Source organism: Sciurus carolinensis, chromosome 16, assembly GCF_902686445.1.
Source record: "Sciurus carolinensis chromosome 16, mSciCar1.2, whole genome shotgun sequence".
Classification (NCBI taxonomy): Eukaryota; Metazoa; Chordata; class Mammalia; order Rodentia; family Sciuridae; genus Sciurus; species Sciurus carolinensis.
In genome coordinates, this window is record NC_062228.1 from 58,490,365 (window position 1) to 58,508,041 (window position 17,677).

At 43.3% G+C, this 17,677-nt stretch overlaps 2 protein-coding genes across 2 annotated transcripts in view; both read right to left on the reverse strand.

The window, feature by feature from the left end:
- Tsks (testis specific serine kinase substrate) overlaps positions 1-9,728 on the reverse strand; it is a 29,232-nt gene extending 19,504 nt beyond the window's left edge. The window contains exons 1-2 of the mRNA XM_047530077.1: positions 9,559-9,728; positions 8,701-8,926 (exon numbers count right to left, since the gene is read on the reverse strand). Coding sequence (XP_047386033.1) covers positions 8,701-8,926; positions 9,559-9,728 — 396 coding nt within the window. The remainder of the gene's footprint in view (positions 1-8,700; positions 8,927-9,558) is intronic.
- A 5,090-nt stretch (positions 9,729-14,818) lies between these two features.
- LOC124967309 (small ubiquitin-related modifier 2-like) lies at positions 14,819-15,505 on the reverse strand. Its single transcript, XM_047529466.1, has one exon. The coding sequence runs from the start codon at positions 15,468-15,470 to the stop codon at positions 15,183-15,185; it is 288 nt and encodes a 95-aa protein (XP_047385422.1). The 5' UTR covers positions 15,471-15,505; the 3' UTR covers positions 14,819-15,182.
- Positions 15,506-17,677: the final 2,172 nt, after the last annotated feature.

Below are 17,677 nucleotides of genomic sequence, written 5' to 3' on the forward strand. Positions count from 1 at the left end.
ATCAATGTTCATAGCTGCTCAGTTCACAATAGCCAGATTGTGGAACCAACCTAGATGTCCTTCAATTGATGAATGGATAAAGAAACTGTGGTATATATATACAATGGAATATTACTCTGCCATAAAGAATGATAAAATTATGGCATTTGCAGGCAAATGGATGAAACTGGAGAATATCATGCTAAGTGAGATAAGCCAATGTCAAAAAACCAAAGGAAGAATGATATTGCTAATAAGTGGATGAGGACACATAATGTGGGGTGGGAAGAGTTAGTGTTAGGTTTAGAGTTAGGTTTAGGGAGGGGGGCAAGAATGGAGGAAGGAAGGACTGTATAGAGGGAAAAGAGGGGTGGGAGGGTTGGGGGGAAGGGAAAAAAATAACAGAATGAATCAAACATTTCCCTATGTAAATTTATGATTACACAAATGGTATGCCTTTTACAAATAGAGAAACAACATGTATCCCATTTGTGTACAATAATTAAAAAAAAAAAAAAACAATAGGTGTTTGTGAGGATGTGGGGAAAAAGGCACACTCATACATTGCTGGTGGGATTGCAAATTGGTGCAGCCACTCTGGAAAGCAGTATGAAGTTCCTCAAAAAACTTGGAATGAATGGGACTGGGGTTGTGGCTCAGTGGTAGAGCACTTGTCTAGCATGCATGAGGCACTGGGTTTGATTCTCAGCACCACATATAAATAAGTGAATAAAATAAAAATCTATCAACATCTAAAAAATTTTTAAAAAATACTTGAAATGGAACCACCATTTAACCCAGCTATCCCGCTCCTCAGTTTATACCCAAAGAACTTAAAATCAGCATACTACATTGACGCAGCCATATCAATGTTCATAGCAGCTCAATTCACAATAGCTAGATTGTGGAACCAACTTAGATGTACTTCAATAGATGAATGGATAAAGAAACTGTGGTATACATGCACAATGGACTATTACTCAGCCATAAAGAAGAATAAAATTATGGCATTTACTGGTAAATGGATGGAATTGAAGAATGTTATGCTAAGTGAAATAGGCCAATCCCAAAAAACCAAAGGCTGAATGTTTTCTCTGATAAAAGGATGCTGATACATAACAGGGTTGGGGGTAAGGGAAGAATGGAAGCATGTTGGATTGTGTAGAGGGAAATGAGGGGTGGGGAGGGGGCACAGGGAAGGAAAGATGGTGGAATGAGACAAACATCATTACCCTATGTACGTGTAGGATTACGTGAATGGTGTAACTACATAGTGTACAATCAGAGAAATGAAAAGTTGTGCTCCATTTGTGTACAACGAATGAAAATGAATTCTGCTGTCATATATAACTAAATTTTAAAAAAATAACCTTGGAAAATAATAGCTCACACTCCCTGTACAAAAGGGCTCTTTCAAAACCTTATTCCCAAGAAGAGGTATTATATGACTATCTTGTGGCTCCTTAGAAGACCCTAAACAAAAAATGTCTTTCTTTTGCCCAACACAGCATTTGGCAGAGTATTACATGCTTCTCTGTGGGGGGAGAGGGAAAGTTGGTCAAAAACGTTTATAGCCAGGCATGGTGGCACACACTTGTGACCCCCACCAACGTGGGAGGCTGAGGCAAGAGGATTCCAAGTTTGAGGCCAGCCTCAGCAACTTAGTGAGATCCTGTTTCAGAACAAAAATCAATAGGGCTGGGGTGTAATTCAGTGGTAAAGACCCCTGGGGTCGATCCCTAGTACCACATGCACATACGCACACTCACACATATACAAATACAGCTTACAGAGATGACTGCAAGGGATTTGAAGTGTTCCAACATGTTCTTGGAAACATGGGGAGCTATGGGCATGTGTAGGGCTGTGTACATGGTCAGAAAACCTGAGAAGATGGTAAGGATTTTGCCTGACTGACCCTGAAGCTTCGCTCAAGCAGGAAGTGAAGACGAAGGTAGAGCTGGAAATTGTGGAAACAGGCTTGGAGCTCCATGGCCAAATTAGGAAGTTCCATTGTTATTCCATGCGTTTAAGGGACTCTTTCTCCAAACATTAGCTAACTAAGATAACAGTGCCAAATATGTCAGAGAACACAGACATTACAGATTAGTTCAGAAGGCTCTTTAAAAAAAAAAAAAAAAAAAAAAAAAAAGCGGGGCTGGGAGATAGCTCAGTCGGTAGAGTGCTTGCCTTGTAAGCATAAGGCCCTGGGTTCGATCCCCAGCACCCAAAAAAATAAATAAATAAAGCAACTCTAGGGATGGGGGTGTGGTTCAGTGGTGAGTGCTTGCCTGGTCTCTGTGAGGTGAGGGCCTGGGTTTGGTCCTCAGAAACACATGCACACACACATCAAATTAATTAAATAAAATGTAAATTTAGAAAAGCATCTACAGCCAGGCGTGGTGGCACATGCGGGTAATCCCAGTGGCTCAGGAGGCTGAAGCAGGAGGATCCAGAGTTTGAAACCAGCCCCAGCAAAAGCAAGGCGCTAAGCAACTCAGTGAGACCCTGTCTCTAAATAAAATATGAAATAGGGCTGGAGATGTAGCTCAGTGGTTGAGTGCCCCTGAGTTCAATCCCAAGTCCTACCCTCAAAAAAAAGCAACTACAATAAGCATTAATGAAATAAACCCTTAGGAGGTGTAAAAATCTGTTTCTAGAGCTTAAAATGTCCTGTGTTTTTTTTTTTTTAATAATTTAACCTTTATTTGTTTGTTTTTATGTGGTGCTGAGGATCAAACCCAGGGCCTCACCCATGCTAGGCAAGCGCTCCACCACTGAGCCACAACCCCAGACCAAATGTCCAGTTTTTAATAGAAAAATCATGACTCACACAAAGAAATAAGAAGCTATGGCCCATCTACTGAGTGGGGGCTAGAGGAGAAAGCAATCAATACAACCTGTTCCTGGGGAAGCTTGGATTTGGATTTACAATTGAAGACTTTATGTCAGCTATTTGAAATATTTTCAAAGGACGAAAGGAAGCCATATCCAAAAACACTAAAGGAAAAATGTAAGAATGACCTCTCACCAAACACAGCTTATCACTACAGAGGTATAAATCATAAAGAGGAACCAACTAGAAGCCTGGCATGGTGGCGCACACCTGTAATCTCAGCAGCTCCAGAGGCTGAGGCAGGAGGATTGCAAGTTCAAGGCTAGCCTCAGCAACTTAGCAAAATCCTGTCTCAAGTGAAATAAAAAGGTCTGGGGGTGTGGCCCAGTGGTGTCTGGGTTCAATTCTCAGCACTGCATGTAAATAGATAAAATAAAGGTCCATCAACTACTGAAAAACCACTTTTTTAAAAAAGAGAGACGCACACATTTTGAACTGAGAGGAGACAAGAAGAGAATGGGCCAAGAGACCCAGTTCTAATCATTTTTTTTTTGAGGGGAAAATATTAAAGCTATAGAAAAATTACTTAGGGAAAATAAATACAGTGATACACACACATATGTATACACATATATATTCATATACATCCATCTCTCTCTCTCTCTCTCTCTCTCTCTATATATATATATATATATATATATGACTATATATAGTCATATTCATTTTTTGGGCAGGGATAATAGGGATTGAACTGAACCCAAGAGCTTTACCCACTGAACTACATCCCCAGCCCTATTTATGTATTTTGAGACAGGGTCTTGCTAAGTTGCTTAGGGCTTGCTATGATGCTTAGGCTGGCTTTGAACTTGTGATCCTCCTGCCTCAGCCTCCCAAGCAGATGGGATTACAGATACGCACCCACTATGGCTGGCAATAAATACAGTGACATAATTACACAACCCCTCCTCCCCCACTTCCCAGATGAAAGAAACCAAGTAGAAATTCCAGGGATCAAAAGTACAATAATTGAAGTGAAAAATTCAAACTCACAAGAGGAAGTTCGGTAGTAGGTTTGTATATCCAGAAGAATGAATCAACAAACTTGAACATAGTTCACTGAGTTGATCTAGTCTGAGGAACATAAAAAGAATGAAGAAAACTGAACAGAGGCCCAGAAACTGTGGGTCAAGGAGTCCCAGAAGAAGAGGAGGAAGGGGCAGAAAGAGTGAAGACACAATGGCTGAAAACTTCCCCAATTAATCAACACATCCAGGAAGCCAGTGAACTCCAAATAATGCAAACCAAAGGAACAGTGCCTAGACATATCATAATCAAATGTTCGAAAGACAAACATAAAGCCAGGTACAGTGGTGCATGACTGTAATCCCAGAGGCTTGGGAGGCTGAGGCAGGAGGATCACAAGTTTGAGGCCAGCCTCAGCAATTTGGTGAGGCCCTAAGCAATTTGGCAAGACACTGTTCTCAAAATTTTTTTAAAAAGGGGGTGCTGGGGATGTGGCTTAGTAGTAAAGCACCCCTGGGTTAAATACCCAGGATCCCCCCGACCAAAAAAAAAAAGTTTGGGATGAAGAAAAATGAAATACAACCTGCTAAAACTTACGGAATGAAGCAACAGCAATGCTCTAAGGAAAATTTATAGCTGTAAATAAATTTTTAAAAAAGTTTCTTGAAAACAATCAGCAAAATTGACAAATCTTCAGTGTCTAGACTAACAGGAAAAGAGAGAAGATGCAAATTACTATAATCAGGAGGGAAGAAGGGACATATTACTACAGACTTTAGGGGGGGAAAGATTATAAGGCATACGATGAATAATTGCGTGCCAATAAATTAGATAACTAAAAAAATAGAATAAACGCCTAGGAGCACACCAACTACCAAGACTGACGCAAGAAGAACCAGGGAATATGGGTAGACTCATTCTATGGGACCAATATTTTTCTCAAAGACATCATAAAAGAAATTCACATGGGCTGAGGCTGTGCCTCAGCGGTAGAGCACTTGCCTCGCAAGCATGGGGCACTGGGTTCAATCCTTAGCACCACATAAAGAAATATTGTGTCCATCTACAACTAAAAATTTTTTAAACAGAAGTTCAGAGACTAGTATTTTTTATTAATATATCTGTGATAATCCTCAACAAAATACTGGAAAACCTATTCTGGCAGTACACACCATGACCAAATGGGAATTATCCCAGGAATGCAAGGTTGGTTTGATCTATGAATATCAATGTATTGCCAGGCAGGGTGGTGCACACCTGTAATACCAGTGGCTGGGGAGGCTGAGGCAAGAGGATCATGAGTTCAAAGCCAGCCTCAGCAACTTAGTGAGACCCTGTCTCAAAATAATTTTTTTTAAAGGGCTGGGATGTGGCTCAGTAGGTTAAGCATCTCTGGGTTCAATCCCCAGTACAAAGAAAAAAAAATTAATAGAGTAATGATCAAATGATTGCATCAATGGAGAAAAGGCATTTGATGAAATTCAACATACTTGGATAGGGAAAAATACCCATCAAACTAGAAATTGCAGAGAACTTCTTCACCTTGATAAAAGGCATCTACAAAACCCCACAAAATACAGTGGTTTAAAAGTATGATCATAAATTCTTTGACATTCCTTTGGAGACTTATTCCCCTCACCTGAGTGTGGCCAGACAAGGTGACCCAGTTCTAGTAGGCAGAGCCAAACAAAAGTGATGAGGTGTGACTTAAAAGAGGTGGTGAGTTTATAAGAGGAACTGTGAATCCTGCTTGTTGTCTCTGGTTTGGTGAAACCACAGCCTTATGTCATAAGCAGCCACTGTGGAGAAACCTGTGCAATGAGGAAGTGAGGCCTCCATCCAAAAGACAGGAAAGAACTGAAACCTCTCACAAGGGTCAAGGGTCGTGGGGGAGGGCACCATCTCCCCAGCCCCAGTCCAACCTTCCAGTGACCAAAATCTTAACTGCAACCTCCACAGACCCCTGGGCCAGAACCTCCCAACTAAACCACTCCAGGTGTGTTTTTTTATGTTTTGGGTTTTTTTTTTTTGTCTCACAGCAGTAGCTGATCAATACACAGTGTCTTTCTAAACTGAAGACTCAGAACATTCCTGTGGGTAACTCTTCTGGGAACCTAGGGAACAGATCCTAGTTCAACTCGTTTCTGCCACTCACTGGTTGTACGACCTCAGGGAGGGGCTTTACCTCCCTGTGCCTCTCAGTAGAATGGAGATGCGACTAACAGCTCCTTTTGCAGGACTGCTCTTGGGATGGACGTAGGCTGGCCTGAAAGGTCAGTACCTCTGCAGCTGCAGACCCTGGGTATGGGCTGCAGCTCTGTGGGTGGAGGGAGGGAGTGGGGAAGGCAGGTCTGGCCTCCTTGGCTGAGAAGCACATGGTGTGTTGGGGAGCGAGAGTCCTGGAGACAAGTTCCTCCTTGGCCCCCCTGCGCTGTGTGACTCTCAGCTCTTCAACTCCCTGCCTGGAGCCTACTGCACTTACCTTTCCCATAAAACCGGAATAATGACAGCTTGATGGCAACAGGGTCAATGACAAGAAAGATTGGTAGCCAAGCACAACAATAGGACAGGACTTACAGCAAGGGGCCTCGTGACATGGACCCTCACAGTGGCCACAGGGAAATCTGCAGATTGCGAAACAGACCCTGAGCAGAGGTCAGACGACCCGCCCTGTCAGTCTCTGCCATGGATTCACCCTGAACTTCCAAACAGCAGCCTCCTCAGTGGTGTCCTGTGGTCCCAGGGGGAGTGTAGCCAAGGTGGGAACCATCCTTCCAGTTCCACCTGTGATCCTCCAGTCTGGGACTCCTCACTGTCTCAGCCAGCACCAGCACCTCTGTGGCCTCTGGCGCTCAGGCCCCCTCTGGGTCTCTGTCCCCCTCTCACGCCCTCCTCCCCACCACCTCCAGCTCTCCTTCTCGCAGCAGCTCAGACCCGGGAAGAGGGGCGGGTGTCTGCTCCCATTCCTCTTCTCTCTGCTCTTTCCTGTATCCCGAACCCCAAGGCGGCTGTCTTTACGGTTTCCATTTTGCGGAGGAGGAACCTGCAGCCACCTGGAAGCTGGCACTCCCTCAGCCCACAGCAAGCTCACACTGCCTCAGGCCTTGATCTGGCTGCCCAGGGCTCTTTCTCAGGCGTCACCAGCCACCGGGGGACAAGACTCAAATAGCTCTGGTGGGAGGCAGACAGCTGCAGTACAGCCAGCGAGGCTCTGGAGGCAGGAGGAGAACTGCTGCTGGGGGAGGAGAAGCCTGGGGGGCAGGTCCCCACCTTGTTCTCCTTCCCAGCACCCTTGCCCGGCCTCTTCCCTGGGCTCCCTGCCTTCTCTCCAAAGGCCCCCCTCCAGGTCCCAGCGGAGTCTCAGGGAAGGAGAGGATTCTTGTTCAGCATCATGTCCAGCCCAGCCACCTTCTCCCCGGAACCCACAGTGGCTCCCCATTGTCTGTGTGGCCAGAGCCCGACCCACCCCTCCCTCTAGCCTTGTCTCTCTCGAATGCTGCACTCCAGCCCTCGGGACCAACTTCAGGTTCCCCCTCCTTGCCAAGATCTGCTCTGCTCCTAGCTCTTCTCTTCCTTCCTTCCTTTCTAGTGTGCGTGTGCGCGCGCACGGTGTGCATGTGCTGGGGATTGAACCCAGGACCTCACGCCTGGTAGACAAGTGCTCTACCACAGAGCCACATCCCTAGACCCTCTCCCCCGCCCCCTTTTTTTTTTTTTTTTTTTTTCATTTTTTCTGGTACTGTGGGTTGACCCCAGGGGCACTTTACCTTACCACTGAGCTACATCCCCAGCCTTTTTTTATTTTTCATTTTGAGAGAGGGTCTTGCTAAATTGCCCAGGCTGGCCTCAAACTTGCCATCTACCTACCTCAGCCTCCTGAGGCACTGGGATTATAGGCATGCACCACCACATCTGGCTCACCCAGCAAATCTTAGGCATTTAAGAAATATTTGTTGAAGCCGGGTGCGGTGGCGCACGCCTGTATTCCCAGGGGCTTCGGAGGCTGCGACAGGAGTTCAAAACCAGCCTCAGCAAAAACAATTCAGCAAGACCCTGTTTCTAAATAAAGTACAAATTAGGGCTGGGGACGTGGCTCGGTGGTCAAGTGACCCTGAGTTCAATCCTAGGTACAAAAAAAAAAAAAAAAAAAAAAAAAAGAGAGAAAGAGAAAGAAATATTTCTTGGAAGAACAAATGCATGCATTTTACAGATGAGGAAACGGAGGCTCTCAGAACTAGAAAGTGCTCCAGTAAATGACAGCAAATATTTGCATCACCATGATCATGCTATATAAGTGCAATTCTTAGTGTCTGTGTAGAGCCAGTCAAGCCCAGCCCAGGAGCGGGGTACAGGGAGGTGGAGTTCAAGGCCTAAGTTGTAACCCTCCATGCTCCTACAGGAATTCCCTAAATTACCCTGCAACTTGCTTGCCTCTCCATTTTGACCCAGCTTCTTAGGTGACGCCCCTCAGAGAACTCCTACTCATCCGTCAAGACCCAGTTTCTGCACTGCCTCCTCCAGGACGAGTTCCCTGATACCTTCCGACTGGTTCCGGGGTTCCTTCTCTGGGATCCCCTCCATTACAGAATATATCACCCTGGTCTGTGTCTGTCACCCCTACCAGACTGGAGGCTCCCTAAGGGCAGGGTCTGGTGTGATTCTTATTTATGACCCCAGTCTCACCAGGGACATTGGAAAGTGACCCAAGGCACTAAAGACCACTCCCTGATCCACTGCTGGCTGTCAAGGAAGGAGGCAGTTGCTCTGGGCCTCCGTCCAAATTCCGAACACCTCTCCCCCTCCTCAGCATTTGCCTGCCACCAGGGTTAGCATGCTGGTGTGCCCCAGCCAGAGCCCCTCACCAGAAGTTCTGTGATGTCCGGGTCATCTGGAGCCCAGGGCGTGGTGGGGGAGGCGGGGGGCCCGGGCAGCGCCAGTGGACCGCTGTCTTCCGTGGTCGAATCTGTCCCCGAGGAGTCGGTGGGCTCCACCGCGGCCAGGTTGAGCAATGACACATTGGTGCAGGCGGAGGACCGTTTGAGGTTCAGGCACCAGTGCATCGGCTCATGGGACATCCGGGGTTCCACGCTGGGGAGGGCAGCAGGCAGAGGGGGCACTGGGGATGCCGTCCCCGGGGGCCGCCCGCCTGGCCCCTGCCTGCACCGCCTCCTCACCCTACGATTCCGCCTCACCGCCCACTGCCTTCATGGATCCCTTCCCCGCTGCCCAATTTCTTTTCTCCAGGCCTCACCACCTGCTTTCTTCAGACCCTTCACTAGTCTCCTCTCTTCTCCTGACCCTCCCCACCCCCACGGCAGTCCACTACTTTCTTTCTTTTTTTCACTGGGGATGGAACCCAGGGGCACTTTACCACTGAATCACATCCCCAGCCCTTTTTTAATTTGAGCTCAGGGTTTCGCTAGGTTGATTAGGGCCTCGCTAAATTGCTGACGCTGGCCTCGAATTTTGCGATCCTCCTGCTTCAGCCTCTCTGAGTCCCTGGGATTACAGGATTTACTGCCACCGCGCCCGGCTCAAGCCGCTACTTCTTGCTCTCTGCCGTCCTTTCTCTATGTGTCCTTTGTTACCCCCTTGTCTGCCCCCATCGCCTCCCCTTTTTCCTCCGCCCCCTCCTCCTCTAGCACCCACAGTGGGACTCCTGCTCCATTGGAGGCAGTGTTGGCATTGGGATCATCCCCAATAGGGAGCAACAAACCCACCCGTGGAACGACACGGCTTTCTTTTTCTTCGTGATCCCCTTGGCTGGACTGGTCACCCCCCCGGGAGCCTCAGGGGCCAGCTGGGAGCGATTCTCGACACCTGCGGGAGGGTCTCCAGCCTCATGGATCTCTTTGGACTGCCAGATCGTCTTCACGACCACGCTCGCCATGGCATTGGAGGGCCTGCTCCCAGGGGGAGACTCGCCACTTACTCTGACCACTGACCCTCAGAGTCCCCTGTCCCCTCTGACCTGCCTCATAAAGGACTCAACCACTGGGCCCCAGTGGGGGGGTAGGGAGTATGGACAGGTGCATGCCCAAGGCGTCCCCCAGCGGGTCACAGTGAACTCTTCCGGTCCAGGATTCTAGATCTCCACCACATGGATTTCCTCAATCCAGTCCAAAATGGTGCTTAATAAAAAAGAATCTAAACGAACCCTGAACTGTAATTAATGACATGCATGTTGAAGTGTCTGGGGTTGTGTCAGTTTCCTGAAACTGCAGGAATAAAGTACGACATTTCCAGTGCCTTGAAGCATGGACATTTACTGTCCCCCAGTTTTGGAGACCAGCAGGTGTAGGCAGGGCTGGTTTCCTCTGAGGGCCACGGGCGAGTCAGCTCCGGGCCCCCCTCCTCTCCCCAACTTCTGATGGCTTTAGTCACTCCTCCACCAGCAGGCAGAAGGCTCCCCATGTCCTCGTGTTGCCTTTTCTCTACCTGTCTGCCTCCAAATCACAGCCCTCCCTCTCTCTCTCTCTCTCTCTCTCTTTTTTTTTTTTTTGGTACTGGGAATTGAACCCAGGGGCGCTTAACCACTGAACCACATCCCCCCCTTTTAAAATTTTTTTTGTAGTTGTAGATAGACAGAATGCCTTTATTTTATTTGTTTATTTACATGTGGTGCTAAGGATCAAACCCAGTGCCTCACACATGCCAGGCAAGCACTCTGTCACTGAGCTACAGCCCCAGCTCCTCTCTAGCCCTTTCTAATATTTTATTAGAGTCAGGATCTCATGGAGTTGCTCAGGGCCTTACTAAGTTACTGAGGCTGACCTTCAACTTGCAATCCTCCTGCCTCAGCCTCCTGAGCCACTGGGATTACAGGCCTGTGCCACCATGCCTGGCTCAAACCCTGGGTCTCATACAGGCTGGCCAGGCATTCTACCACTGAGCTACAGAGCTATATCCGTAATTTTTTTGTTTTTGTTTTTTTTTTATTGTAAACAAATGGGGTACATGTTGTTTCTGTTTGTACCTGGAGTAACCGTATATCATTTGCGTAATCTAATCATACATTTACACAGGGTAATGATGTTTGATTCATTCTGTTATTTTTTTCCTTCCCCCCCACACCCCTCCCACCCCTCTTTTCCCTCTATATAGTCCCTCCTTCCTCCATTCTTGCACCCCTCCCACCCCCCATTATGTGTCATCATCCGCTTATCAGTGAGATCATTCGTTTTTTGGATTTTTGAGATTGGCTTATCTCACTTAGCATGATATTCTCCAATTTCATCCATTTGCCTGCAAATGCCATAATTTTATTATTCTTTATAGCTGAGTAATATTCCATTGTATATATATATACCACAGTTTCTTTATCCATTCATCAATTGAAGGACATCTAGGTTGGTTCCACAATCTGGCTATTGTGAATTGAGCAGCTATGAACATTGATGTGGCTGTATCTCTGTAGTATACTGATTTTAAGCCTTTGGGTATAGGCCGAGGAGTGGGATAGCTGGGTCAAATGGTGGGTCCATTCCAAGTTTTCTAAGGAATCTCCACACTGCTTTCCAGAGTGGCTGCACTAATTTGCAGCCCCACCAGCAATGTATGAGTGTACCTTTTTCCCCACATCCTCTCCAACACCTATTGTTGCTTGTGTTCTTGATAATCGCCATTCTAATTGGGGTGAGATGGAATCTTAGTGTAGTTTTGATTTGCATTTCTCTTATTACTAAAGATGGTGAACATTTTTTCATATGTTTGTTGATTGCTTGTAGATCTTCTTCCGTGAATTGTCTGTTCATATCCTTAGCCCATTTGTTGATTGGGTTATTTGTATTCTTCGTGTAGAGTTTTTTGAGTTCTTTATATATTCTGGAAATTAGTGCTCTATCTGAAGTATGCGTGGCAAAGATTTTCTCCCACTCTGTAGGCTCTCTCTTCACATTGCTGATCGTTTCCTTTGCTGAGAGAAAGCTATTTAGTTTGAATCTATCCCAGTTATTGATTCTTGCTTTTGTTTCTTGTGCTATGGGAGTCCTGTTAAGGAAGTCTGATCCTAAGCCAACAAGGTGAAGATTTGGACCTACTTTTTCTTCTATAAGATGCAGGGTCTCTGGTCTGATTGCAAGGTCCTTGATCCATTTTGAGTTGAGTTTTGTGCAGGGTGAGAGATAGGGGTTTAGTTTCATTCTGTTGCATATGGATTTCCAGTTTTCCCAGCACCATTTGTTGAAGAGGCTATCTTTTCTCCATTGCATATTTTTGGCACCTTTGTCTAGTATGAGAAAATTGTATTTATTTGGGTTTGTGTCCGTGTCCTCTATTCTGTACCATTGATCTACCTGTCTGTTTTGGTGCCAATACCATGCTGTTTTTGTTTCTATTGCTTTGTAGTATAGTTGAAGTTCTGGTATTGCGATACCCCCTGTTTCATTCTTTCTGCTATGGATTGCTTTGGCTATTCTGGGTTTCTTATTCTTCCAGATGAATTTCATGATTGCTTGCTCTATTTCTATAAGGTATGTCATTGGGATTTTAATTGGAATTGCATTGAATCTGTATAGCACTTTTGGTAGTATGGCCATTTTGACAATATTAATTCTGCCTATCCAAGAACATGGGAGATCTTTCCATCTTCTAAGGTCTTCCTTAATTTCTTTCTTCGATGTTTTGTAGTTTTCATTGTAGAGATCTTTTACCTCTTTGGTTAGATTGATTCCCAAGTATTTTATTTTTCTTGAGGCTATTGCAAATGGGGTTGTTTTCCTCATTTCCCTTTCAGCTGTTTCGTCACTTGCGTATAAAAATGCTTTAGATTTATGCGTGTTGATTTTATAGCCTGCTATTTTGCTGAATTCATTGATGAGGTCTAGAAGTTTTCTGGAGGAGGTTTTTGGATCCTCTAAATATAGAATCATGTCATCCACAAATAGTGACAGCTTAAGTTCCTCTTTTCCTATTCGTATCCCTTTAATTTCTTTGGTCTGCCTAATTGCTCTGGCTAGAGTTTCGAGGACAATGTTGAATAGAAGTGGTGAAAGAGGACATCCCTGTCTTGTTCCCGTTTTTAAAGGGAATGGTTTCAGTTTTTCTCCATTAAGAATGATGTTGGCCATGGGCTTAGCATAAATAGCCTTTACAATGTTCAGGTATGTTCCTACTATCCCTATTTTTTCTAGTGTTTTGAGCATGAAGGGGTGTTGTATTTTGTTGAACGCTTTTTCTGCATCAATTGAAATAACCATATGATTCTTATCCTTAAGTCTATTGACGTGATGGATTATGTTTATTGATTTACAGATGTTGAACCATCCTTGCATTCCAGGGATGAACCCCACTTGATGCACAATTTTCTTAATATGTTTTTGGGTACGGTTTGCCAATATTTTCTTAAGGATCTTTGCATCTATATTCATCAAGGATATTGGTCTAAAATTTTCTTTCCTTGATGTGTCTTTTCCTGGTTTGGGTATGAGGGTGATATTAGCTTCATAGAATGAGTTCAGTAGGGTACCCTCCTTTTTTATTTCCTGGAATACTTTGAGAAGTACCGGAATGAGTTCTTCTTTGAAGGTCTTGTAGAACTCGGCTGAGAATCCATCTGGTCCTGGGCTTTTCTTGGATGGTAGATTTTTAATGGCTTCTTCTATTTCATTGCTTGATATTGATCTGTTTAAATTGTGTATGTCCTCCTGGTTCAGTTTGGGAGGAGTGTATGTCTCTAGAAATTTGTCAATGTCTTCAGTAGTTTCTATTTTGTTGGAATACAGATTTTCGAAGTAGCTTCTCATTATGTTCTGTATCTCAGTGGTGTCTGTCGTGATATATCCTTTTTCATCATGAATTTTAGTAATTTGAGTCTTCTCTCTCCTTCTCTTTGTTAGTATGGCTAAGGGTTTGTCTATTTTGTTTACTTTCTCAAAGAACCAACTTTTTGTTTTGTCAATTTTTTGAATTGTTTCTTTTGTTTCAATTTCATTGATTTCAGTTCTGATTTTAATTATTTCCTGTCTTCTACTACTTTTGCTGTTATTCTGTTCTTTTTCTAGGGCTTTGAGCTGTAATGTTAGGTCATTTAGTTGTTGACTTTTCATTCTTTTCTGGAATGTGCTCCATACAATGAATTTTCCTCTTAGTACCGCTTTCACAGTGTCCCAGAGATTTTGATATGTTGTATCGTCATTCTCATTGACCTCTAAGAATTTTTTTATCTCCTCCTTGATGTTTTTTGTTATCCATGTTTCATTCAATAGCATATTATTTAGTCTCCAGGTGTTGGAGTAATTTCTGTTTTTTATTTTGTCATTGATTTCTATTCTCAGTCCATTATGATCTGATAGAATACAAGGCAGTATCTCTTTTTTTTTTTTTTTTTTTTTGCATTTCCTAAGGGCTGCTTTGTGGCATAACATATGGTCTATTTTCGAGAAGGTTCCATGTGCTGCTGAGAAGAAAGTGAATCTGCTCATTGATGGATGGAATATTCTATATATGTCTATTAAGTCTAGGTTATTGATTGTGTTATTGAGTTCTATAGTTTTGGTTGGTTTTTGTTTGGAAGATCTATCTAGTGGTGATAGTGGTGCATTAAAGTCACCTAGAATTATTGTGTTGTGGTCTATGTAATTCCTGAAATTGAGAAGGATTTGTTTGATGTACAGGGATGCACCATTGTTTGGGACATACATATTTACTATCGTTATGTCTTCCTGATTAATGGTTCCCTGAAGCAGTATAAAATGTCCTTCTTTTTTTTTTTTTTTTTTTTTTTCATTTTAAACAAGAAGTTTATTTAAACAACAAGACGCTTGACTTGAAGGGAAAACTATCTAGGAATCTTTTTTTTTAAGAGTAATTTACCCCTACTTAAAGACAGATTGCCCTACATGTAACAGCTACGTACAAAAAAGTTATAAAATTGTCCTTGGTTTTACAATGATAAATGAAAAACATTAAAATTCTCCAATCGAACAAGGTATGCAAGGATTTTTATGTTGTTCACTTTTTTTTTTTGTTTTTGTTTTTTGATTTTGTTAAAACAGTGAGAGCAAAATAACTTACTGGAATATAAAGATAAGAGCTGAATGAGCATGCCACTAATGGAGAAAGGGGATAATTTCACAGAACCAGTATTTTTCCCCATCCCATCTCCATTTGATGTCAATCAAAACATATCATTGGCCATTTAGTTAAAAAAAAATGCAATATGCTTGTGCACATACACCAGTTACTTTATGTACAATAAAGGAATGGGGAAGGGGAAAATGAAAGAATAGAGAAAACTATACTGTAGTAGTCAGGATGTGGTGGAACCAAATTGCAGTTTTCTAATTAAGAATATATTCTTGGTCTGTAGGAACAGAGTTCTGAAGTAAAGTAGCAGGTTCCCTTTTTAGTAGACACCTCCTGTCTGCTGCTGGAACACATCAATTGTATCTTCATCCTCCATTTCCAACTGTGCAGGTGTGTCTGTTTCATTAATTGGCTGCCCATCAAATCGGAATCTGATCTGCCTCATCGACAAACCCTGTCGTTCACAGTAGGCTTTCATTAGTTTACTAAGTGGTGTATGCCTCTTAATCTTAAACTGCACCACAGAACCATCCTGCCCCACCACCTTCAAGTTAATATGATCGTTGTTCTCAGTCTTGACTCCTTCCTTGGGCTTTTCGTCGGCCATGGCAAGCGCCGGAGTCTCCTCACTGCCGCTTCACAAAAGAGGTACCAAGTCCGCACCGAACGAGCACACAAGCAGCTCCAGGAGCGGCAGAAGAAGGAGGCGGCAGCCTAAAATGTCCTTCTTTATCCCTTCTGACTAACTTTGACTTGAAGTCCACTTTATCTGATATAAGGATGGAAACCCCCACTTTTTTACTGAGTCCATGTGCATGGTAGGTTTTTTCCCATCTTTTCACCTTTAGTCTCTTGATGTCTTTTTCTATGAGATGAGTCTCTTGAAGGCAGCATATTGTTGGGTCTTTCTTTTTAATCCATTCTGCCAGTCTATATCTTATGATTGATGAGTTTAGGCCATTAACGTTCAGGGTTATTATTGAGATATGATTTGTATTCCCAGTCATTTGGCTTATTTTTGGTTTTTAAGTTGGCTTGGTTTCTCCTTTGAGTGGTTTTTCTCTAACTAGTTTCTCCCTTTGCTGACCTCCATTGTTGTTTTTCATTTCCTCCTCATGGAATATTTTGTTGAGAACATTCTGTAGCACAGGCTTTCTATTTGTAAATTCTTTTAACTTTTGTTTATCATGGAAGGATTTTATTTCATCTTCAAATCTGAAGGTTAGTTTTGCTGGGTATAGGATTCTTGCTTGGCAACCATGTACTTTCAGAGCTTGAAATACGTTGTTTCAGAGCCTTCTAGCTTTTAGAGTCTGGGTTGAGAAGTCAGCTGCTATCCGTATTGGTCTCCCCCTATATGTAATCTGATGCTTTTCTCTCTCAGCCTTCAAAATCCTATCTTTATTGTGAATGTTAGGCATTTTCATTATAATGTGCCTTGGTGTGGATCTGTTGTGATTTTGTGCATTTGGTGTTCTGTAAGCCTCTTGTATTTGATTTTCCATTTCATTCTTCAGGTTTGGGAAATTTTCTGATATTATTTCATTGAATAGGTTGTTCATTCCTTTGATTTGTATCTCTGTGCCTTCCTCAATCCCAATAATTCTTAAATTTGGTCTTTTCATGATGTCCCATAGTTCTTGGAGATTCTGTTCATGATTTCTTACCATCTTCTCTGGGCAACTTTATTTTCAAGATTAAATATTTTGTCTTCATTGTCTGAGGTTCCAAGTGGTCTAGGCTTTTGGTGATGCTTTCCATTGAGTTTTTTATTTGGTTTATTGTTTCCTTCATTTCAAGGATTTCCATTTGTTTTTTTTTTTTTGAGAACCTCTATCTCTTTGTTGAAATGATCTTTTGCTTCCTACAGTTGCTTTTCCAGCTTATTGGTATTATCATTCATTGCCTGCATTTGCTCTCTTATCTCATCCTTTGCTTCGTGAATCATCTTAATCATGTATAATCTGAAGTCCTTTTCTGACATTTCTTCTAACATACTGTCATTGGATTCTATTAATATAGAATCTAGATTTGTTTGGATCATTTTCTTCCCTTGTGTTTTCATGTTGTTCATGTATCTTCCCCTCTAGCAGTGCAGATCTGGGGTATTGCAGATTTCCCCCTATAGGCTTATAGTGGTCCTATAGATTTCCAAAACTCTTTCTTTAAGGGGAGATCAATATTAGCAGTGCCCAATTCAGACACTTTGCAATCCTAGACCAAATAGCCCCTATGAGGACAATAACAATATTATCATAAAAAACAGAATGAGTTCAAATATTATCTTCAGTAAAATAAACTGAAGTTTAGGTCTGCAGTTTCTAATGGAGGACAAAGAGGATGCAGAGGGATGTAGAATGTGGCTGTTAATGGGATAAGAAAAGAATATACAGAAATTCTAGATAATAGAAAGGGTGAGAGTGTAATCAAAAGAAATTGGATGTTAGCATACAAAAAAGGGAGAAAGAGACTCTGAGGGAACAGGTAAACAAAAGGAAAAGAGAGCAAGAAAAGTAAAGAAATAAAAACTTAAATTTTTCAATAAGGAGAAAAAAGAAAATCTACAGTATAACAGTCATATAGTAATGAAACCTCCCAGAGTTCAGTAGCCTGAGGCATGAGAGGTACCTGACAATGAGCTTCAAGTCTCCAGCAGGCGTCTCAAGATGGGATTTGCCCCACGCAAAGATCGGAGCTATGGCTTCCAGGATTATCCAAGATGGCCGCTCTGGGTTCGAAATGTGCTGGCAAATGGGGAGCTGCAGCTCAGGGTGTGGCCGTGGTCAGCAGGAGGTCCTGGAGGTCGGGTGTGTT